This window comes from Microchirus variegatus (genome assembly GCF_963457635.1).
Source record: "Microchirus variegatus genome assembly, chromosome: 7".
In the NCBI taxonomy this organism is placed as follows: Eukaryota; Metazoa; Chordata; class Actinopteri; order Pleuronectiformes; family Soleidae; genus Microchirus; species Microchirus variegatus.
In genome coordinates this window covers 5,541,306-5,560,976 of record NC_139808.1, presented here as the reverse complement: position 1 = coordinate 5,560,976, position 19,671 = coordinate 5,541,306, and the positions used below count along the sequence as shown (strand labels likewise).

The 19,671-nt window shown below is 39.9% G+C and overlaps 1 protein-coding gene across 1 annotated transcript; it reads right to left on the bottom strand.

Moving 5' to 3' along the window:
• Positions 1-214: 214 nt before the first annotated feature.
• On the bottom strand, positions 215-18,198 carry LOC310929634 (serine hydroxymethyltransferase, mitochondrial-like). Its single transcript, XM_083892451.1, has 12 exons — positions 18,092-18,198; positions 11,724-11,915; positions 9,857-9,936; positions 8,956-9,156; positions 8,722-8,803; positions 7,293-7,415; positions 4,984-5,123; positions 4,736-4,898; positions 4,262-4,361; positions 2,967-3,122; positions 2,008-2,115; positions 215-1,839 (listed from the first exon to the last, which is right to left on the bottom strand). The coding sequence occupies exons 1-12, from the start codon at positions 18,119-18,121 to the stop codon at positions 1,712-1,714; spliced, it is 1,503 nt and encodes a 500-aa protein (XP_083748577.1). The 5' UTR covers positions 18,122-18,198; the 3' UTR covers positions 215-1,711.
• Positions 18,199-19,671: the final 1,473 nt, after the last annotated feature.

Sequence of the window (19,671 nt, the reverse complement as noted above, 5' to 3'; positions counted from 1 at the left end):
CACGGCCTCGACTCTGCGGTTTTATTAGTACCTGGTACTATTTTTAGTCCCCGCTCACCGAGCTGATACTAAAAATGTAGACAAATACAATACATTTTCAAAGAACGACATCACCCTCACTTAATATGATTCATATCACTTAAACATCAATTATGCTTGCATCATTTCATTTTATTAGGATTCGGCTATGAACATAAATTGTTATATATAAATGGCATTTTCAAATTTGATGTACAATTGCTGGCAACATGTCAAGAGATGAAAACAGACAAACAACACTGATAAAATACTTGTTGGTACACTTTGGCTAGAAGTCTATTCCATTTGCTGTTAAAACCGTCCGCTCACTGGGACAATTCACATTGTTCGGTTTACTTAAAGATGCTGTTTTGTGCATAGTAAGAAAGTACCACACCATCTCCAATATATCCAATATTTTTTTTGTTTTCTTCAGTTGTGCTCTAAGACCATTTCTCAGGCATAAATTTAGTTTCCTCACTGATGCAGTGATAATGACAACAGTGCCAATCTGTGAACCAGAGAGACAACAAAGTACTGTAAAAAAAAAAAAAAAAAAAAATGTTTTATTAAATCCAGCTGCTTCAGTTTCCACACAGGAATATAAAGGACACTGAAGTCAAGAGTGACAGCATTTCCTTCTCTAGAGAAACAAGTACAGATCACCTAAAATGATGTGTGATACACTGCAATTTATGATTCGTTACCCAACAATATATACAAACGTATATCTAAATACTATTTTTAAATGCACTTATAAGACTGTGTGAAACAAAGTGGGAGGATGTCTTCGTTTCCACATTTGGCTATTGTATCAGTTATAACTATAAACAGAGCAATAGAAACGCGACACCTATGATATGTAGAAAGAAAGAAAGCAGATGAAAGTCACACCTCAATAGAAATAAAAAAAAAACCCGGTTAGATTTTTACATTAAAAAATAGATAATTGGATCATGGACTGTTTAGCTCATGGTATATTATTTTTGCTGCCTTTTTTTGACCAAGTATGTAGTAATTGGACTGCAGCATATAAAGACACTTGCACTTTGCCCTAGATGCTCTAGCATTATCTAAATAATTTCAAAAGTGATATATTTTTTTCATTATTTTCATCTCTACCCCCAAAAATGTTGCATGGTGAACACAACACTGTTCTGACAGAACGAATCCTCCCATCGTGAAGCTCTTGGTGAGGGTGGTAAACTACTATGCACACATCTCCATGTGAATAGAATCATCTATATTAGTGACTTCAGTTAGGACTCTTTACAGCATTAAGACTCTTCGGTTTGATTTATTACAACTAGTTTAACATTTAATCAGGTCACACAGTCTCTGTAAACCATAACGGTTGGTCATGAAAATGATCTTTACACATTCAGTACAAAAAAAAGTTATATGCCGCCTAAAAAAAAAGAAGCCTGTTGTAATAATGTTTTTTGAACCTCAAAATGAGGGTTATGTTTTTTGTAAGAATAATTTGACTGATGACTGCAAAAGATGTATATATAAAAAAAGTGGTTACTAAGATCTGACTGGTAACGAGGGAACTTCCAGCATTTAGCCCACTTTCCCTGACACCAACCACATCCGCGTACCACTCGACACATATCTCCCATCTCCTAAGACATTTCCGCTCAGCCGGATTTTTTATCACCTGGCTTTCAGCACCGAGTCCATACAGACTAGTCTAATGATCGTCGAAGCCTGGCATGGGGAAGGGCCTGGCAAAGGCTTCAACGCGGTGGCGCAGATCAGCGATGCGAGCCACAGTCTCCGGGTCCTGAAGGAGAAAGTTCTTGAAGTCTTGGAGCTTGCCTAGAGAGAGTAAAAATATCAGCTTTCTTAAACCACAGGGTTTTTATTAAGTTCCGTGTTTTCATATCCAACAATTTAAATACAATATACAGCGCATCATACCTTTGTTCCGTTTCAAGACAACCAGAGCTACATTGTAATCTGATTCCCTTCCTACAAAAAGCTTACCAGTCTTTTTCTTGACATCTAAAGCAATCTTGAAGCCCTCGTCCATGAACTCGACAACCTGCACAAAGTCCGACTCTTTGAACTGCCTGGAGGTCAAGGCTGGAGCGCCTGCAACAGAGGGGGGAGAAAAAAAAAACATGTCTTGCTGCTTGAAATAACAATTAAAAATTGGTAATTTCTTCATTTAGCTTTAACACTTCAGCTGTCTGCTGTTTATTTTCTCTTTGCTTACTTTGCGAACCATATGGTATTTGAAAAAAAAACAAAAAAAACTAGAACCCTGAAGCTTCTTGAAATTTTAAATTTGAGACTGTAGCTGTGTCAAACCTGCACAGATGCTAGTCATAAAAAAAAAATCACAGTCCAAATGAAAAGGTATTGAGATCATTAGACTGTAGGTAAAATATCTTGCCCTGAGATAAAGCTAAAAATGTAACCGTGTAGATGTGTAGCTCTTGAACTTCCTGGAAGAGGATTAAAAACCAAACATGCTTAATTAATTATGTTTTGCTCAGTGCTGTTGGCTTAATTGGTGGCTGACTCATTTCCATATGCAGAGCTACATTTAAAAATAAAACAGCAAAGCAGATGAAGTGGATGTTAAGTACAAAGTAAATCTGACAAAAACAATTCATTTATAAATAACACACAATGCTGGACAACTTGACCATCACAAAGTCTATTTATTATTATTGACCTCCACCAAGGAGGTGTGTGTTTTTTCTCCAGAGTTTGTTTGTCTGTCTGTTAGCAACATAACGCAAAAAGTCATGCACGGATTTGGCGTGATCCGTAGACGCTATCAGTATTTTTCTCGCTATTTTATCTCGCTGCCTGGGCCGAACCAGCTGCTTCTCTCAAGGTAGTTATTCTGATCATTACCCTAATAAATATGACAAGACCTTATCCGAGTCATGCTATTGAATTATTATTAACAATCATATGAAGCTGTTCCTTACCTAGCCTGAGGCCACCAGGAGTCAGGGCACTCTTGTCCCCAGGGCAGGTGTTCTTATTGGCCGTGATTGACGCTAGTTCCAGAACCCTCTCGGCCCGAGCTCCGTCAATGCCCTTAGGCCGCAGGTCTACTAGGACCAGGTGGTTGTCGGTCCCCCCTGAAATATTCAGAATTCAAAAAGTTAACACTTTTGAATGGACACAAACTTAAATTTTAAGCCTCCGACCTTTAAAACTTTAATTTAAAGTGGACGAGTTAATCTTACAAGATTTAATAATCGCAGGATATGGAGCTGGATGAATATAATCATGAAGCCAAATTACTGTTGGATAGTAACAAGTCCAAAAATGCTTTATATCTTCATCTTTGTTACGCTCTGATCCATGTGAATCCTATCTGCGCCGTGCTGCAATTATAAATATTACTTCACTGAAAAACAGGAGCAAAAGATGTTTTCCTGATGAGCTCTGAGGTGACAAACGGTCAATGCCATTAAAACTATTATATCTTACATGATTAAATATTTATCTAGCCATCGTGATTAAACGCAGATGAAGCAGTCGATGCAGGTAATTCAGCAACACAATCTTTTACAGATTAAAGCCGTTAATTTTTCATGTGCCAAATGTTCACTCAGTAGCAACATTTTTGAATCTGCTCTGCATGGTCTGTTGAATTATTCTAACTTATACAGAGGTGTTTCTGTATCAGTGAAGGTGGGCTGACTAACAAACAATGGCTTAAACAATATACAGCAACACAATATGATGATAAACAGATGTACAGGCTCCAAAATGACCACATTTACAAAAACAGTTTAAAAACCCTCATGAGGAGGATAAAGCCGTGGACGATAAGAGAGGTGGGAGAGTATAACACTTCCCCTTATTTTTTCCATTTTAATAAAGACATTTACAAAAGACATTAAAAACCAACGTATATAAACAATGCCGTGTAAGCACAGGACAAGTCTGCATGTTTTAGGGAATCAAGTGTGCACGGCTGTGCATTGAAAAAAGAGCTGAGGCCAGCGTATTAAAGAGCCATGTATTCACTCACAACCAGTAAGTGACCACAATCTGGTTTAATTTTCCTGACTGGCGAGGCCATTACATTGACATGAGCCCATTTGCACATCATGAATTTCAATGCATTCCCGCCTTTTGATTTTCTTTTTTTTCCCCACACACTGTTAAATTAGCATTTCATGGCAAGACGTTTCTCTTTATTGACGCATGTTCTCTTATTCGCTGACCCAGTGTCTCGAAGAGAATGACTGAAAACAAGTTTGATTACCTGATACCAGGGTGTAGCCTTTACTGAGAAGAGCTTTGGCCATGGCCTTGGCGTTCTTCATTACTTGGGCGATGTACTCCTTGAACATGGGAGAATTGGCCTGGCAACACAAAGAAAGAACAGGAACAGCTGAGCCGAGGGCTTTGTTTCATATTAAGATCAGCAAATATGTTTTCACAACAAGGACATATTGTATTTTTGAAACTATAAATATTTTATTGGCATCTGAAGATGGAACTAGTGAAAACTGCCCTCTGAAATTTAGTTAAATAAGCTGAAATAAAGGGCAGTAGTAGCTACGCCAAGATATCCCGATGATTTGATCATGATTTTGTTTCACTGTAAAATCTGAGCCAGCAGCAAACGGCAAGTTTTTATTATAAAATAAAAACCAGGATAATAAAACCCTACATCGATACAAATGTAGTCATATATGCACTGAACGAGCATTTTTTTTTTGTGTATTGTGCTGACCTGTTTGAGTGCAACAGCCACACCAGCAATGGCATGGTTATGAGGTCCACCCTGCAGGGAGGGGAAGACTGAGAAGTTGACCTTGTCCTCGAGGTCATACTTGATCTCTTTCCCCTTCTTATCCACCGAGCGAACGCCCTTGCGGTAGAAGATGAGTCCAGCCCTGAGCAAAACACAAGTAATATAAATCAGACAACAAACTTATTTCTTCCTCTAAAACACATCAGTTTCACGAGTGTCCTTTTTACCTGGCTCCGCGGAGGGATTTGTGAGTGGTAGAGGTGACGAGGTCAGCATGGTCAAAGGGAGTGGGGACGGCACTGGCTGCCACCAGGCCACTTATGTGGGCCATGTCAGCGAGCATGTAGGCGTTGATGTCAGTGCACAGCTGAAAGAGAAAAAGAGGCAACAACGACACAATTAGGTTCAGTTAAGTAAGGGTAAATTAAAAGATTTTTTTGTTTGCGGTTAAATTAGTGCTGTGATGCCGCTGCTGTCAGCTTTAAAAGACACATATTATACCCTCATTCTCTTTAAAAAAGTAAAACGAAACTTAAGGGACAGGAAATAACATCAGCCACAGAGGCTACTGGGAGCTAACAGCAGTTAGCATTTGGAAAAGTGATCATTTGCAGACTCGAGCAGGCACATTGCCGTCATATATAGCATGTATCCACTGGACAGATAAATCCTATGAGGCTGGAAGTTCGTGTAGAACTCTGTGCTGCACTGTGGAGCAAAGAATAGAACGTTTTGCGGACTTCCGGTTTTCGGATACCGTTGCTCTCGCCAGCACTCAAGTGTTTTACGGAAAAAACGGAGCTCAATACCAGGAATTTAGCGCATTGTGTCCCAGAAGTCAAAATCGTGAGTTTTATCTCCTGTACTTAGACTGAGGAGGACCACAAAAACATGAGTGAGTCATCTTTTTTCACACTTGGCCAACTGATACGACCTCCAGAATCCCAAATATAAGGATTAAAATGATGAAAAGTTGATTTTGTATAATATGGGACCTTTAATGTGCCTACATCCATATTAGATCAATAATATCAAGTTTTTGGCGATCCTATGCAGTGTCCTACTTTAGGGTGCCAAAATAATTATACTCTTTATTATTAGTAGCAAATCCTTTGCCGTCAGCAAGTGTCTGAAATATAAGACTTATTAAACACAGATCCTCACTTTCAAGTTGTTTTTAACCTTCAGCTGGATTTTCAGGGGGTGAAACGCTCAGTTGGACTGAAGTCAGATGCCATTTGAGTTTGTCTGTCGGTGTTTGACGACAACAAGAGACTACTACTATGTTTGTTAGAAGTTCCTACATTCTCAAATAGCAGATATTTTTACATTTATCTGCTATAATTACACTCTTCTGCACTTGTCAGAGGCCAGAATTATTACAGCATAATTCAATAAATCCTTGCCGTCTCTTGCCAGCATTTATTCAAAAAGGCACAAACAATAAATAGCTTGCAAGCATGCAAATGACTTGTTGGCAAGTGATCAGAGTAGTAAACAATCTTTTTAGTGCTCTAATTAATATGCATTATGATGACAACCTCGCTTCCTCTCATATCTAAGCTGGATCAGTACATGTTTATTGGATTAAAAGACACGGAAGAAGGCACAGCCACTTTAGGGGGTAAGGAATACAAAAAGGTGATCTGCAGTAGCTGACAATCACTGATGGCAAAACAAATTTAAGAAGAAGAAGCAGCACCAGCAGCAGCAGCAGCCTGTTTCAATCTAGGTAGCACAACACTAACAATCTGGAGAGAAGCCCGGGCCCAACAGATTCTGCCATAAACAGTGAACAGTTCCACAGAGACATGCCAGCGGGAAAATATGGCCCCACTTCAGGCCTAGTGACAAAGCAGTTATGGTGCTTAATAAAAACACAGCTCTGTAATGGCGGGACACTCCATCTGATGGTACAAGCTAAAGTGGAGCTCTGCAACAAAGAGAAGCAGTCATGGAGTGAATAAAGTGAGTCGGCGGGTGGGTATAACAAAACAGATAAAGGGGGCCTCTCGAGCACTTTCAAAGAGAGCAGTGGAGTGTACGGTCAAAAGGTGCCACTGTGTAGGTGCACGTCAGGGACCATGTTTAGTTTGGTTGAGTCGGCAAGAGACCAAGACACAGCATCTGTGTTCCTGTACGTAAGGCTAAAAAACCCAGAAAATGTGTATGTGTTTACAAGTTATAAGTTAAAAGACAGAGATCTCGGAGCAAAAAAATGATCCCCACATATTTTTGAATTTTTTTAACCGTCAAAATCCACTGTCCAAAAACATGCAGAGGTCAATTTAAAGTGTCCATTCAACCTCTGCATGTTTTCGGACGGTGGATTCTGACAGTTAAAAAAAATCCAAAAATATGTAGAAAAACAAATATGCATTGGACAAGTGTGACTTTCAAATAAGAGAACAAAATTGGTCTGTCCTTTCTAAAGCATGATAAGATGTGAAGAATGCAAGATGATGCACATAAACTGGGAGAGAGATATGTGGTGAAAGCTGGCTATAGTTAAAATTATACAGAGTTCTTCATGCACCTTCTTGACGCGGGCATAGTCAATGAGGCGGGCATAGGCGCTGGTGCCAGCAATGATGATTTTGGGCCGGAACAGCTTGGCTGTCAACTCCATCTGCTCATAGTCTATGAGTCCTGTTGCGGTCTGTGGAGAGGGAGAGAGAGGGAGACACATTAAGGGGAGTCAGAAGATGCATAGAAAAAAAAAAGGTGGAGGAGGGATGTGAAAATATTAAAAGGGTCAAGAAAAAAAAAGGACCTGGAGAAATATCAACACTAGAGACACTTTTTTCCAATTTTTGTCAAGCTTATTTGAAGCAGCTGCGACGAAGGTACTTTGGACGAGATTCATCAAAGGGAGACATTTTAACCTAGCATATCATGGAGGAAGACTGCAATTGCAGTAATTCACCCTGCACTTATCCTCTAATGTAACCTTTCACAGAGCTATTCAACTGGGACCATAATGCTGAACAGATCACAGGTTAATCTGGGAACTTTTTCCTGTTCTTTTGACTGAGCCGAGACATGTTAGACAACTCTGTTCCGTGGGTGTACTTCAGAGCCACACGACAAATGGAGACAGGCTGGACAAGTCGATAAGAGCAGTTTGTCTTGTGTGCAAGTTTTACCCTTGACCCTCAAACCCCCAACTGTCAGCCTCAGAAAAGAGAGAAGGAGTAAGATGGAGCAGAGCGACAAAGTGAGGGAGAGAGGGAAAAAGCCAGAGAGGAAGAAGAAAGACACAGACAAGGAAAAAGAGGAGAGAAACTGAGGGGGAAAAGCTTTATTTAGACAACCTGATAATCTCCCATCTCCAGAGCACATCTATGGATGCCCCCTCACTCCATCAAGCTGCTCATTGTAAAGACAGAGCCAGTGGTGCTGGCCAGCCTGTCGATTTCCCATTATCTCTCTCGCAGAGGGGTCCTGCCAGCCCATACATCAGCAGGTCTGGACATGCTGCCTTTCGTGGTCATCCATCAGCCACAACCAAACACTACCATGCAACTGTGTCCCAAAGAAATGAAATACTATGTGCATACACACACGACAATGACCTAATCTACATGTTAGCTTGAAGAATTGCTCATTGCATTATGTTTGGCTCTGGTGGCACAGATCCTCATGTGGGTTAGGAGCAGCAAATATCACTGAGCTGAACTAGTTCTGTTCAATCTGTTCATTGTTATTAGACTGAACTCCCTGAAAGAACAAATCCCATTTTATGACCAATTAATGTCAAAAAAAGTTTTCTTGCAACTGTAAAATATGTCCATTTATCCAGTAGAAAACACTTTGAAGTGAAATATAAAAAATGGCCACTACAGAACAACATATGGTGGGATTGTTTGCACCTGCACATGACCAGTTTTATTCACAATTTTTGAGAACCCTCATTTATTCAGACAGAAATCTTAGTTGATATCAGAAGAGGGGTTTGTACTTACATTTAGCTTGTAGGGCATAGACTCGAAATAGATGGAGGTAGCTGAGATCCTCTTTACATCCGACATGTAGCCATGTGTCAGACTTGGGTGAGAAAAAACAAAAACACTCAATTACAACATACTATATATGACGGCAATGTGCCTGCTCGAGTCTGCACAGCCTTGAGCAGTTTATGAATGTGTGAGAAAATGCATAACAGTGTAGTGATTAAAAAGAAAACAAAGAGTACTGACTGTCCTCCGTCAGGCAGGTCCAGGCCCATGATGCGGTCATGAGGGTTCAGCACAGCAGTGTATGCGGCAAAGTTAGCAGGTGAGCCCGAGTACGGCTGGACATTCACACCCCACAGGTCTGGGTCCAGGTTAAAAGCCTCCAAAGCTCGCTTCTGGCACAGCAGCTCAATTTGGTCGACCACTTCTGCTCCACCGTAGTATCTGTGGATTCACGGGTGACAGAAGTCAGAGGGGAAGAGAAACTGAAACATGATTTTCTCCGGCTAGATTATTCAGTTCAAGTGCTGGTCACAAAAATCTCAAGCAACAAGCGACACATGTTGCCTTGACATCAGATAAAGCTGGTGAAAATGCTCATCATCGCTTTTCAGTGGAATTAAAGCTGAAGTAGTAACAGATGGATATTGTACAAACATCTCATTCAGTGAGATCATTCTTTTAGTTTCATCAATTTAGGCCATTACATTAAAATGTAAAACAGCGGATATGTAGCATGTGCTGAAGAATTATCATATTCATAGGGAGGGAGATTTATGGTCGACTCATAATCCCGAACTTAGATGCATAAAATGAGGACAAATTAGCTCTGTTTACAGCTGTTAAATGTAAATTATACAAGGGAAATCAAATAAAAGAGAGAAAGTGAAAAAAAAAGAGCAACTATTCGCCTGGCACCCAATTCTTCCAATGTATCCCCTAAAGAATCTTCTTTGCCAAGGCAGAGGCTGTGGATTATTTGCTATGTGTTTGGCACAGTCATAGGGTAAGCTTGAATGCACAGTGTAATCAGTGTGTGCCTATATGTGTGTGTGTTTTGGTGTGTGCACGCCTGTGACAAATATCCCTAAAGCAGAGAATATCACCAGTGTTAATAATCTGGGCTGGCTGAATAAATGCTCACCTTCTTCCTGGGTAGCCTTCAGAGTATTTGTTGTTAAGACAGGAGCCCTGAGCTTCCAGAGCAGCTCGACTGCAGAAATTCTGTGATGGTCAGACGCACACACACAAACAGGCAAACACACACTTAGATCAATAGTACCAGTGGACAAAAGGGACAAGGATGGCAAATTAAAGTCTGTTAAGTGATAGTGAGAAATCCGCCTGCAGCCAAAGGCAATCATTACAGTATTGAACCTGTGGACTTCCATAGACTAACACTCGGCACTCCACAATGCTTATCAACGTGCTGCTTGAGGATACAAGTGATGTAATTAACTTTTCTACACACACTGAGACACATTGGTGAGCCTGTTTTTCATCATTTTGCAATCTGTGTTTGAAGATAATATACTTTAGTGTACAATGGTTTGTTGCAAAAGAACACATTCATCTACATTTTTTTTTTTTTTTTTTTTTAATAAACCTCCGAGAGGCAAAATGTTGAGCTCCATGTTTACAGCCAGAAGCATTAAGTGGGAAGAATATATTAAAATGTGATTAAGAAAAACAATATTACATTTTCACAGATTCAGATTGTGGGCAAAAAAATACAATGTGAGCTCGTAACTTGACAGTGAAAGTGACATGATGAGAATCTGTGAGTAAAATGTGTGTGTGACTGAAGACAGACACCACTTTCAGCACGACCTCCTGACACAACACTGTAATAGATATTACCACACTGGGCAGTAAAAGGGGTCACATAGAAAAACCCCACAGTCTCCTCTCCACTCTCCCTGTCATTACAGTTGCCGTGTGTGTGTGTTTATGCTAATGTTTCACCTGGGAGCCAAGAGAAGATCGGGGAGATAACAGCTCTCTGCTGCGTCCGTCTGTCATTCTGATGACTGTGCATATATTAGAAAAATAATTGCATTTGCTTTGCATTGTTTGTTTTTATATCTTGATGGGGACTTCAGGCCGAACGCGCATTAATCCACTGGGTGGATGAAGTCCGGCGTGCAACTTTATTATCATATTTTTCCTTGAATCATGTCCAGGCCTTTTATATGAATTGTCCTTTATAACTAGAATTAAACATTTAAGTTCCTCACAACTACAAATGGATGTTTGAAGGTTAAGACTTGGTTTTGGAGTTAGAACTGGGTTAGGCATGTAGTTGTTCTGGTTAAGGGGCTAGGGAATGCATTTTGTCTACGAGTGTCCTCACTAGCAGAGCTGTACAAGAGCTGAGCCCAAATGCAGACGTCATTTAGTCCTTTCTGCAGTGAAATAAATTTTTTCAGTGTGCAAAACACATTAAAAAAAAAGAGGGCACCAGAATACAAGTGCCTTGTAGAAAGAGGAGCGAAGGAGGCAGAATAAAGATATCAACTTTATCTCACACTACACTGGTCAGGCTTTGTGCTGAGAGGGAGCTGATATACTCCACTGAACAACTACTGTGGCAGAGAAGAAACAGGAGAGAGAAAGAACAAAGCAAGATAAAACCTTGTCTGCTCTTTTGAAGAGTAAATTTTTTTACATTTCATGGCACCCAGCCTTGGCGTTAAAAAGGAGATTTTTCATATATGTGCCGCAAGATATTCAAGTCAAGTAGAAACGAATGACAGTAGCACAAGTCAGTGGGTGAATTATGAATGCATGGGGCAATTTAAATGTGTTATATATAAAATAAAAACAAACAAAAAACGAACACTTCAGCTATCACTTATCAGAGCTTATGGTATCCATTTTAAAATGTGTATGTCGAAGGCAGAATGCCACTGTTACACCTGACAAAACTGACTAATTCACTGCTACTACCAATTAAAATATACAAAATGACATTATTTTACATACATAAATGCATATGAAAAGTGCTTTACCTCAGAGGCAATGAGCTCCAGGCCACGGCACTGCCTGTCTTTCTCTTTACGCAGAAGATCCCACATCTCGGGGTCTTCCTGAGCCAGACTATCCTGGCCCGTCCATGGTCGGTCTTCATTTACTGAATGAGTGGCAGCGTGGGACTGCTGCCCACGTAGGCTGAGACAAAGTGGGGCTCTCTGGCACAGGGGCTATGGTCAGAAAAGAAGTGAAAGGGTTAATGACAGGATAATAACCTTATTATGTCTCTGAATAATCAGTCCTTTTTAAAAAAAAAATTCATTCTAAATCAGTCAGGGTGGCGTGGGGGGTTCAAATTTGAACTTTATGTTCTTTATGCTCTATGTATACAGCCTAGAATTCCATCACACCATTTGAAACAAAATTGTCAGAAGATACTGTCAGGAGAACAGAAAAGATTTGTCTTGTATTTGGCCGTAGGGTGGATTAAGCAAATTAACTTATGCAAACTTTACTTATTTACTTTTCCAGGACAAATCCAGTAGTCATTTTAAGCACAGACACATTTGAAGCGTCTTGGCTTTGCCTCTGTTCATCACAGGCTAATATGTAGACTGGCTAGAAGCTGGCATGTTTGCATAATATCAATTATCAAATATCAGCATGGTTGTTCAATTATGCCTCCATCAGCACTTCTACAAACTGAAGGACTGACTTTTACAGCCTCAGTGAATGAAACAAGGCATATAGAGAAGAGATTCAGCACTTCCTGCTTATCTAATCTGGGCCGGGACTGGCGAGTTCCTCTTCTGCCGCTGCTGCATTGCCTGATCATGTGAGCGAGCGCAGTGAGAGTCCATGGGATTTTTACAAGCCATGTATCTTTTGTTTTGTTAAAAATTAATCTTAGTGAATATTGAGTTCAGTCCAGGTTTTTTTTTTAGCACGTATACTATGCACTAAGTCTGGCCTGGAATGACAGTAAATGATTAACATAGATAATTAAATGTTACAGCTGCACATGTACCCTTGAGTGCAAAAGTCCTCTTTACAGTTCCAATCAACAGGCAGAGCACAGTGTGGAAGAACAATCAGAGGTTAAGAAAAAAAAAAGTCCTGGACAGGTTGATTGCACTCAGAACAAACTGGCTCGCTACCATCACTTAATCAACAATATGATGATGACTCTGTGCCGAGATCATTCCCACAACAGCCAACCTATAGTTATCATCTGCGCAGGTGTGCTGGGGTGTGAGGGACAACCTCTCTTTAATAGCACCATTAAAAAGCAATTAACACAATGCTCAAGACTGACTGAGGACACCCATAAGACAAAAAACACTTGAGCACTTCATCTTTTGTAGCGGCTCCAGTGCAGCATAAATCCAACAAAGAAAGTGAAAAGAGATTTTAAGGGAATAAATAATGGATATTAGTGTACACCAAAACTTCTATACTACTCTAAATGGCGAGACATCTATGCAGGCATCACCAGGAACCAGCTGTGAAGGAAATGTGTATGTGTAGGTGTAATGGTTCAACTACCTACTGACACGTATATCTTAAATCTACAAAAATTAAGACACATTTTATGCATTACTGAATCCATTAAAGAAGGGTATTAGACTTAATCCACACACACCTGCAGTAAAAGTGTCACCACAGTGTAGCTACTCCATCAACACCCAAAAACTCAGAAGTGGCCATCGACAAATGTGCAAAAACTATTTGCCAAACCCTGTTCACGTTGACAGAATAGGCTGTGTATATCAAAGTTTAATAAGATGAGGTGATAGGAGAGAGATGGTTCACTATGATTGGATATTTAGCGCTCTCGCCGATCGGAAGATAAGACACACGGAAATGACGAAGCAAGCAAACAACTATGAGTACTTTTTTTCTTCCATAAGAAAAACACCAAGATGTGACAACACAACACTCCTTCTTCTTCCCAGACATCTTCAAAGTTGAAGTCGCTGCGCCATTACGAGTCCATCCACCTGATGAATTAGTGAGAAAACAAATGCTGCAGTTTATTGCACACTGCTGATAAATAGGTGCTCAGGTTTCCCCTTTTCAATGACAAATACAGACTGCCGCCACCACCTGCTAAGGACAGTAATCTCCTCTCACTCAGACGCGGAAAGAACATGCTGACAACTCTTTGTCTGCAGTGTGTGCAAGTGCAACTGTTTTCCTGAGCATCTGTGTCTCTGGGTTTGGTCCGAGCACATTTAATGGTATGCTTAGCAAAGTCAATGTGTCGATACCTCATACAACCATACGTCATAAAACCTGACCTATACCTTTAGAATTAGATATACTACTATTTACTTTAGCACCGTTTGCCCAATCCACTCTACCACATCCGGGGGGCAGAGGGGACACTACAGACACACTCGGGGAGGCGAGAGGTAAATTAATGGCCAATTTCTAACGCTCTCTACCATCGCCTTCTGTCAACAGTGGCGGTGGACAAGGTGGAGAAGGGGAGAGGGGACCCCAGGGTTCTGAAAGAGACGAGAGCCTATGAAAACAGGTCGCGTTGCCTCAGAGGACACATTTCTCGCTTTAAAAAAACAAAACAAAAAAAAACACATGGGTCATTAAACCTTGATGGGAACTGTCCTTTGCTGTCTGAATTTTTAGTAGGACACACCAGAGTCGCAGGAAAAACCCAACACTGCCATAGCTACAACGCAACTGATGACTGCGAAACAGAGACGAGTCCCTCTCCTGCCTCCTCGCCTTCACATTATACTCTGCTTTTTCATTTCTCCATCCTCCTGTCCCCATCATGTCACCCTGCGCTGCTAAGCGCACACTGCCAAAGTTGCCCTTGTGTGGCATTTTTATTACTTCCTCTTGTCATCCATAACACCTCCATGGCTTCCAAATGGGACAGCTCTGGGCATAAACAAACACACAGGTCAGCTTCTCTAATCTTCCTCTGCCTCAATTCACAGCTGTGCTCATTAAAGGAGACTAATTCATAAACACAAGATAAACCGGTCCAAAAAAATGTGAGATCCAAGTCACAAGAACCACTATGTCAAAGAGGGACTATATTTGGCACCAGTTTATGCTGTCGTTTGAAGGTGAACTTGACGAAAAATCTGCCGTGAGCAAGGGGACAGGATAGGTCACATCAACCAGGATAATGTCACAGATGTGCTGCATCTGCATGACAATGATAAGGTAACTGTCAGTGGTTTGCCCTTCCTGTCAAACATCTGCGCCCAGAATGACATGGCAGAGAAGAAATAACAGGAAGACAGAAAATCATTTCATAATCCTGCTTCTGTATTATTGTTGCCTATTTCCTGATGAAACTCCCAACGAAAGTCAATTTTACAGATGACTGCTGCTCATCAGCAAATAGCAATCAGCCTGGTAGAAACAAAAAAAAAAAAAACCAGGAATAACAACAAAGAAAGATATGTAAGGCAAGACGAGTAGGAGTGTCAACAGGGCAACAGCATATGTCCATCTTGGATGCAGTTGCCTCTTTCCTCGTCACTGACTAATAGCAGGGCTGTCTGTTACAAACTGCCCTGTGATTCAGTCTAAATGACACTAGACGGAGAGATATGGGTGGGGTGAAGTAGCGTGAAGGGATGGAGGCAGAGTCTGGGGCGACTCCACTCTATTTGGGTCAAAAGGTTGCGAGGGTGACAATCAGAGACTTAAGTGAGCCAATCTTCAGAAGGCAGTGGAAACGACACATTTATGGTATAATGTTTCCACAACACTTTGTGAAGATGGTGAAAGAGTTCACTTGGCTTCCTGAAGCCTCGGGGAGTGTAGATGCACGCCGTAGATTTAACTTGTGACACTATCAGACGTGGGGGTCAAGTCCGGCTCGTGGTCTTTCTTGTACCTGTGCCCTGATGAGGAATAAATACCCTTTTTGATCCTTCTTTATTATGAATAAAAATGCTCCGTTATTCTTTTGACATTTACCTCAGGGTTCAGATCTGCCTGAGACTTCTGAGATGGTTTCACTTTCATTTTCAATTATTTATATTTTCTGCTTCTGCTGTCATTATTCACGCACTATTTAACAAAGACAGGTAGAACACATCTGTCAGAGAAAATAATGACTATCGCTCAGTATTGATTTATGTCAAATTAAATCCCTGTCATGTTGACTTTCCTGCTTGTGACAGACCTAAATAAAGAACCCTTGAGCAATTTTTATTCACGTTAGATTAATAAGCAGTTTAAAGCAAGACACATCATATGTTAAGGTTGGTACTTTTTGACATGATAACTGAAATGAATAACATTTTGTACTCACAATTTAACATGACCAACATACTATGCTGTGTATGCCAACATTGGTATCAGTAGATAAAATGTTTTCTGTACACAAAAAAGTGGTATCGTTCCATCCCTAATTGACAATTACTTCACCCCACGGAGTGGAATTAAAGTATTATTTTTGGTGGCTCTGTGTGTCTGTACCAACAGAGGCCGCCAGAGGCTTGTTGCGTGAATGGGGGGGGGGGGGGGGTAGTCTTCCATCTCTGATTGCCTTGTTAGCATTGGAACTTAGTTAACCTGTACATCTGGAATTTCAGGAATCTAGTATACCTGCAGCAACTGGCCCATTTTAGAGCAAACCTGTCAATGACAGCAAAAGAATTTTGGGTTGTTCCATAGCTATTCATCACACAATCCAAAGCAAGTAACAAGGGAAAAACTGCACAGGGAGTTAAAGGATTTGCACGAACACCCTATGAGGACACCACATGCATTCACCAAAACGGGCCAGTCTTGTGAGTCCTTTAATAATTTAAGGAAGATACACAATTAACCAATTAAAATAAATAAGAAAAGCATGGAGACACGTGAACCACTCAGTTTAATGGGAACCTTCAAACTTACCAGCAGTTACTTATAAAAACTGGGTCTGACTCAGTCATGGGATTTAAGCACACATGAATCATTTTCTTGGGAGAACTGTGCTAAGTCATTGTGAAAATATACTTTAAAACTCACTTAAAATGTCTGTTAGTGTGGCTGTACACACCATGCAATAATCAACTGTTAATAAAGAATTTAAATGAATGGATTTTAACTGCAACTTCCTCAGTCTCCAATATACTCATCTGACAATTCTACTTTTGGTTGCTTTTCAAACATTTTTGTAGCTGCAGAGAGCTCACTAGAGATGCATCGTGAGACAGTTTAAGATCGATGCACGTGTGTGATGACTGAAAATTCATTGTTTTCTTTTAAAATAGCAAAGGGCATCTACCATCTACATTGGCTCCATCATTAGCTTATATGTACGTATTTTAAGGGCAGTGTTGCCAACTTAGTGAATCTGTCACTATATTTAGTGACTTATCAGACCCCACAGAGCATATTCTTCAAAACGTGCTGGGCATTTATTCTGTTATTCAAAATTGTTCCACAGAGGAAAAATAATATATGCTTATTAAAAACATGATTAACTACAAAAATCCTGCTGTATATTGTATGCACTGTAATGAAATTACAGTGTTGCAAAGCTTACAATGTAAGTGAAAAGAGAAGTGCTGCTTCACCACATAATCCCTTAACTAAATATTACAAAACAAACTAAACATATTACATTTTACACTGCGGGGTGTTTCAAATAGTTTCCCCACCACTTTGATATTAACAAGAGTTTAGTTTATAAGGTAAAGGGGACTTTGGTGTTGAGATTCACAACATGTGGATAACATCTATATTATCTTGTTAAGATTACAACATGGGTAATAAATAATTAAACAGCCAAGAGGCTGCAGACAAAAACACAACTTTAACGGTTACACAATCGTCTTACAATGAGAAAGTTAATCTTTTCTTGGTGCTCGCCCAGTGAATTTCAGGTCAACTGTGTGCAGAATAACTCATTTCTAGTATCTTCTCTTGAAAATCCATACAAATGTGTAAAGAGCGAGGAATGCATCACTAAATTAGAAGTTTTAATCAAGTTCATTTGTTGAAAAATGAAGTTGTTTTTCCACCCCGAAGGGAAACGTGTGACCGTGCCGTGCTGTACTGTACCGTGCTAGTCTTTCAACATGATGAAACTGAGCAGTCGCTGTTGCATCATTACGTGGACACACAGCTGTAGCTGTAGCTGTACAACACACAGTAGTGACAGCCTGCTAGCTTATCAGCTAACTAACGAGCAGCAGGCTAAAGGAGCAGGACAAACGTGTAAACACAACTAACAGTAACATTGTCCACGAATTAATTGTTTTATATTTTTACACCAACATTCTATAGCAGTAACTAAAACAAAACACCACCAATTGACCACTGACCAACATTAACGTGAACCTCGTTAGCAGCTCGGCTGTAAGCTAACACAAACACAACAAGGGACACAAATGACACACATCATGTGTGTTGATAAATTACAGACCCGTGTGAGTTGCCTCGCAAACGACAGCATGCTTCCAGGTGTCTGGTCCGGCGGAGAGTCAAGTGTCGCAGACAGACAGACACACACACACACGCACACACCGCACTCTGCTGACTGGCTCCGGAAAAGGCTGCCTCACGTTGTTGGCAACGGCTTGTGACGTTTATCCTGCCGCAAGGGTGGATGGGAATTGTAGGCAGTTGCGGTTGTGCGTAAATATGGGCAGATTGAAGGTGCTGCACAGAGACATTTAAAACAACAGAGACGGATTTTACACAATTACTACAAAACTAAATACAATTCATGACAATTTATATATATATATATATATTTATATTTATATATTTTTTTATATAAAAAAAAATTATTTAGGTTATAAAAACTGTTTATTTGTTTTTCATTTGTCCAATTATTCAATTATCTATTATTAATATATGCTCCAAATATAGAAATGTATAGATCTAATTAATTAAAAAAAAGTTGTCATTGTTGTGTAAAATAAACAAATACTAAAATAAACAAATACTAATCAATTATTATGTTTATGTTGTATCTGTCCATTCATTCAGCTTGTACATGTTAAGAATGTAGACCACACCTTTCAACTTACTTATTGAAAAAGCAGAAATGTGATAATTTCATCAAACATGGGGTAGATGCACTTTAAAATGTAGGGTTCACTCTTATTATTAGTTAATTTGATTGGCAGCTTTGACTTTCCTGTCTTTTCCCCTCTCCTGTATCGAGTCCTCATCGTTCTATAGTACTTTAATTGCACCGTAGCGTGTTTTGCAGTTAATGTTTTGTATTTGACAGGCCTACTCTCTAGGAACAGCCACCGCAAATTAGCATAGGCTATGAGCGGTATTGTTTATGCCCCATGTGAATAGACATTAAAATATTATGTCTGCGATGGATAATTTGCAGTGCAGTACACATTGCTCATGGACAATGCACTCTAACCTTGAGGTAAATCTTCATGTAAGCGATTAAGGCTTTGTTTAGTGGTCAATTTGAACAGATTTGTATATTTTAACACCAGAATGCACATTTTTCCTGTTTGTCTCCAATAATAAAAGTCAGCTCCAGGACTGTGTTTTTCCTTCCGTTTCTATTAAAACATGTAAATACTGTAGTATCGGGTGTATTTTCCTGTATAACCACTGGATGCTGAGAAAGACACTGTTACTGCACAATAGAAATAAGTGGGGTACCTTAGTGGGTAGGTGGGGGGATAAGGTGACAACCATGAAATTCAATAACCCAAGTTTGGCTTCAGTGATGGGGCTTTATTGCATAATATTACTTGTCATCATCTATCTCCTGCTTTCATAAAATGACACAAACATTTGGATAAAAGGCAATACATTTGGCGGTAAGCACAAGATTCCTTTTTTTGCGACATAAACATTCCAGAGAATTGTTCAACGTGGTTGCACATTTTTATCTTTACGTGTCAATGCCCATAGATTATGGTGTAATATTGGTTATATGGTAGAAACATAGTCATTTCCAGGCCAAAGTTTGCAAATCCTGCCTTTGTTACACACTTTTGTGTTGACAAACTGTAGTATATGCAG

What these genes read in the sequence shown, in the direction of transcription:
- LOC310929634 (XM_083892451.1), bottom strand. Translation starts at nt 18,121, where the DNA reads ATGCTGTCGTTTGCGAGGCAACTCACACGG. An exon ending in GAAGGCTACCCAGGAAGAAG is followed by an intron (nt 9,157 to 9,856) that starts GTGAGCATTTAT and finishes GTGAATCCACAG; the next exon opens with ATACTACGGTGGAGCAGAAG. An exon ending in AAATCCCTCCGCGGAGCCAG is followed by an intron (nt 4,899 to 4,983) that starts GTAAAAAGGACA and finishes TGTTTTGCTCAG; the next exon opens with GGCTGGACTCATCTTCTACC.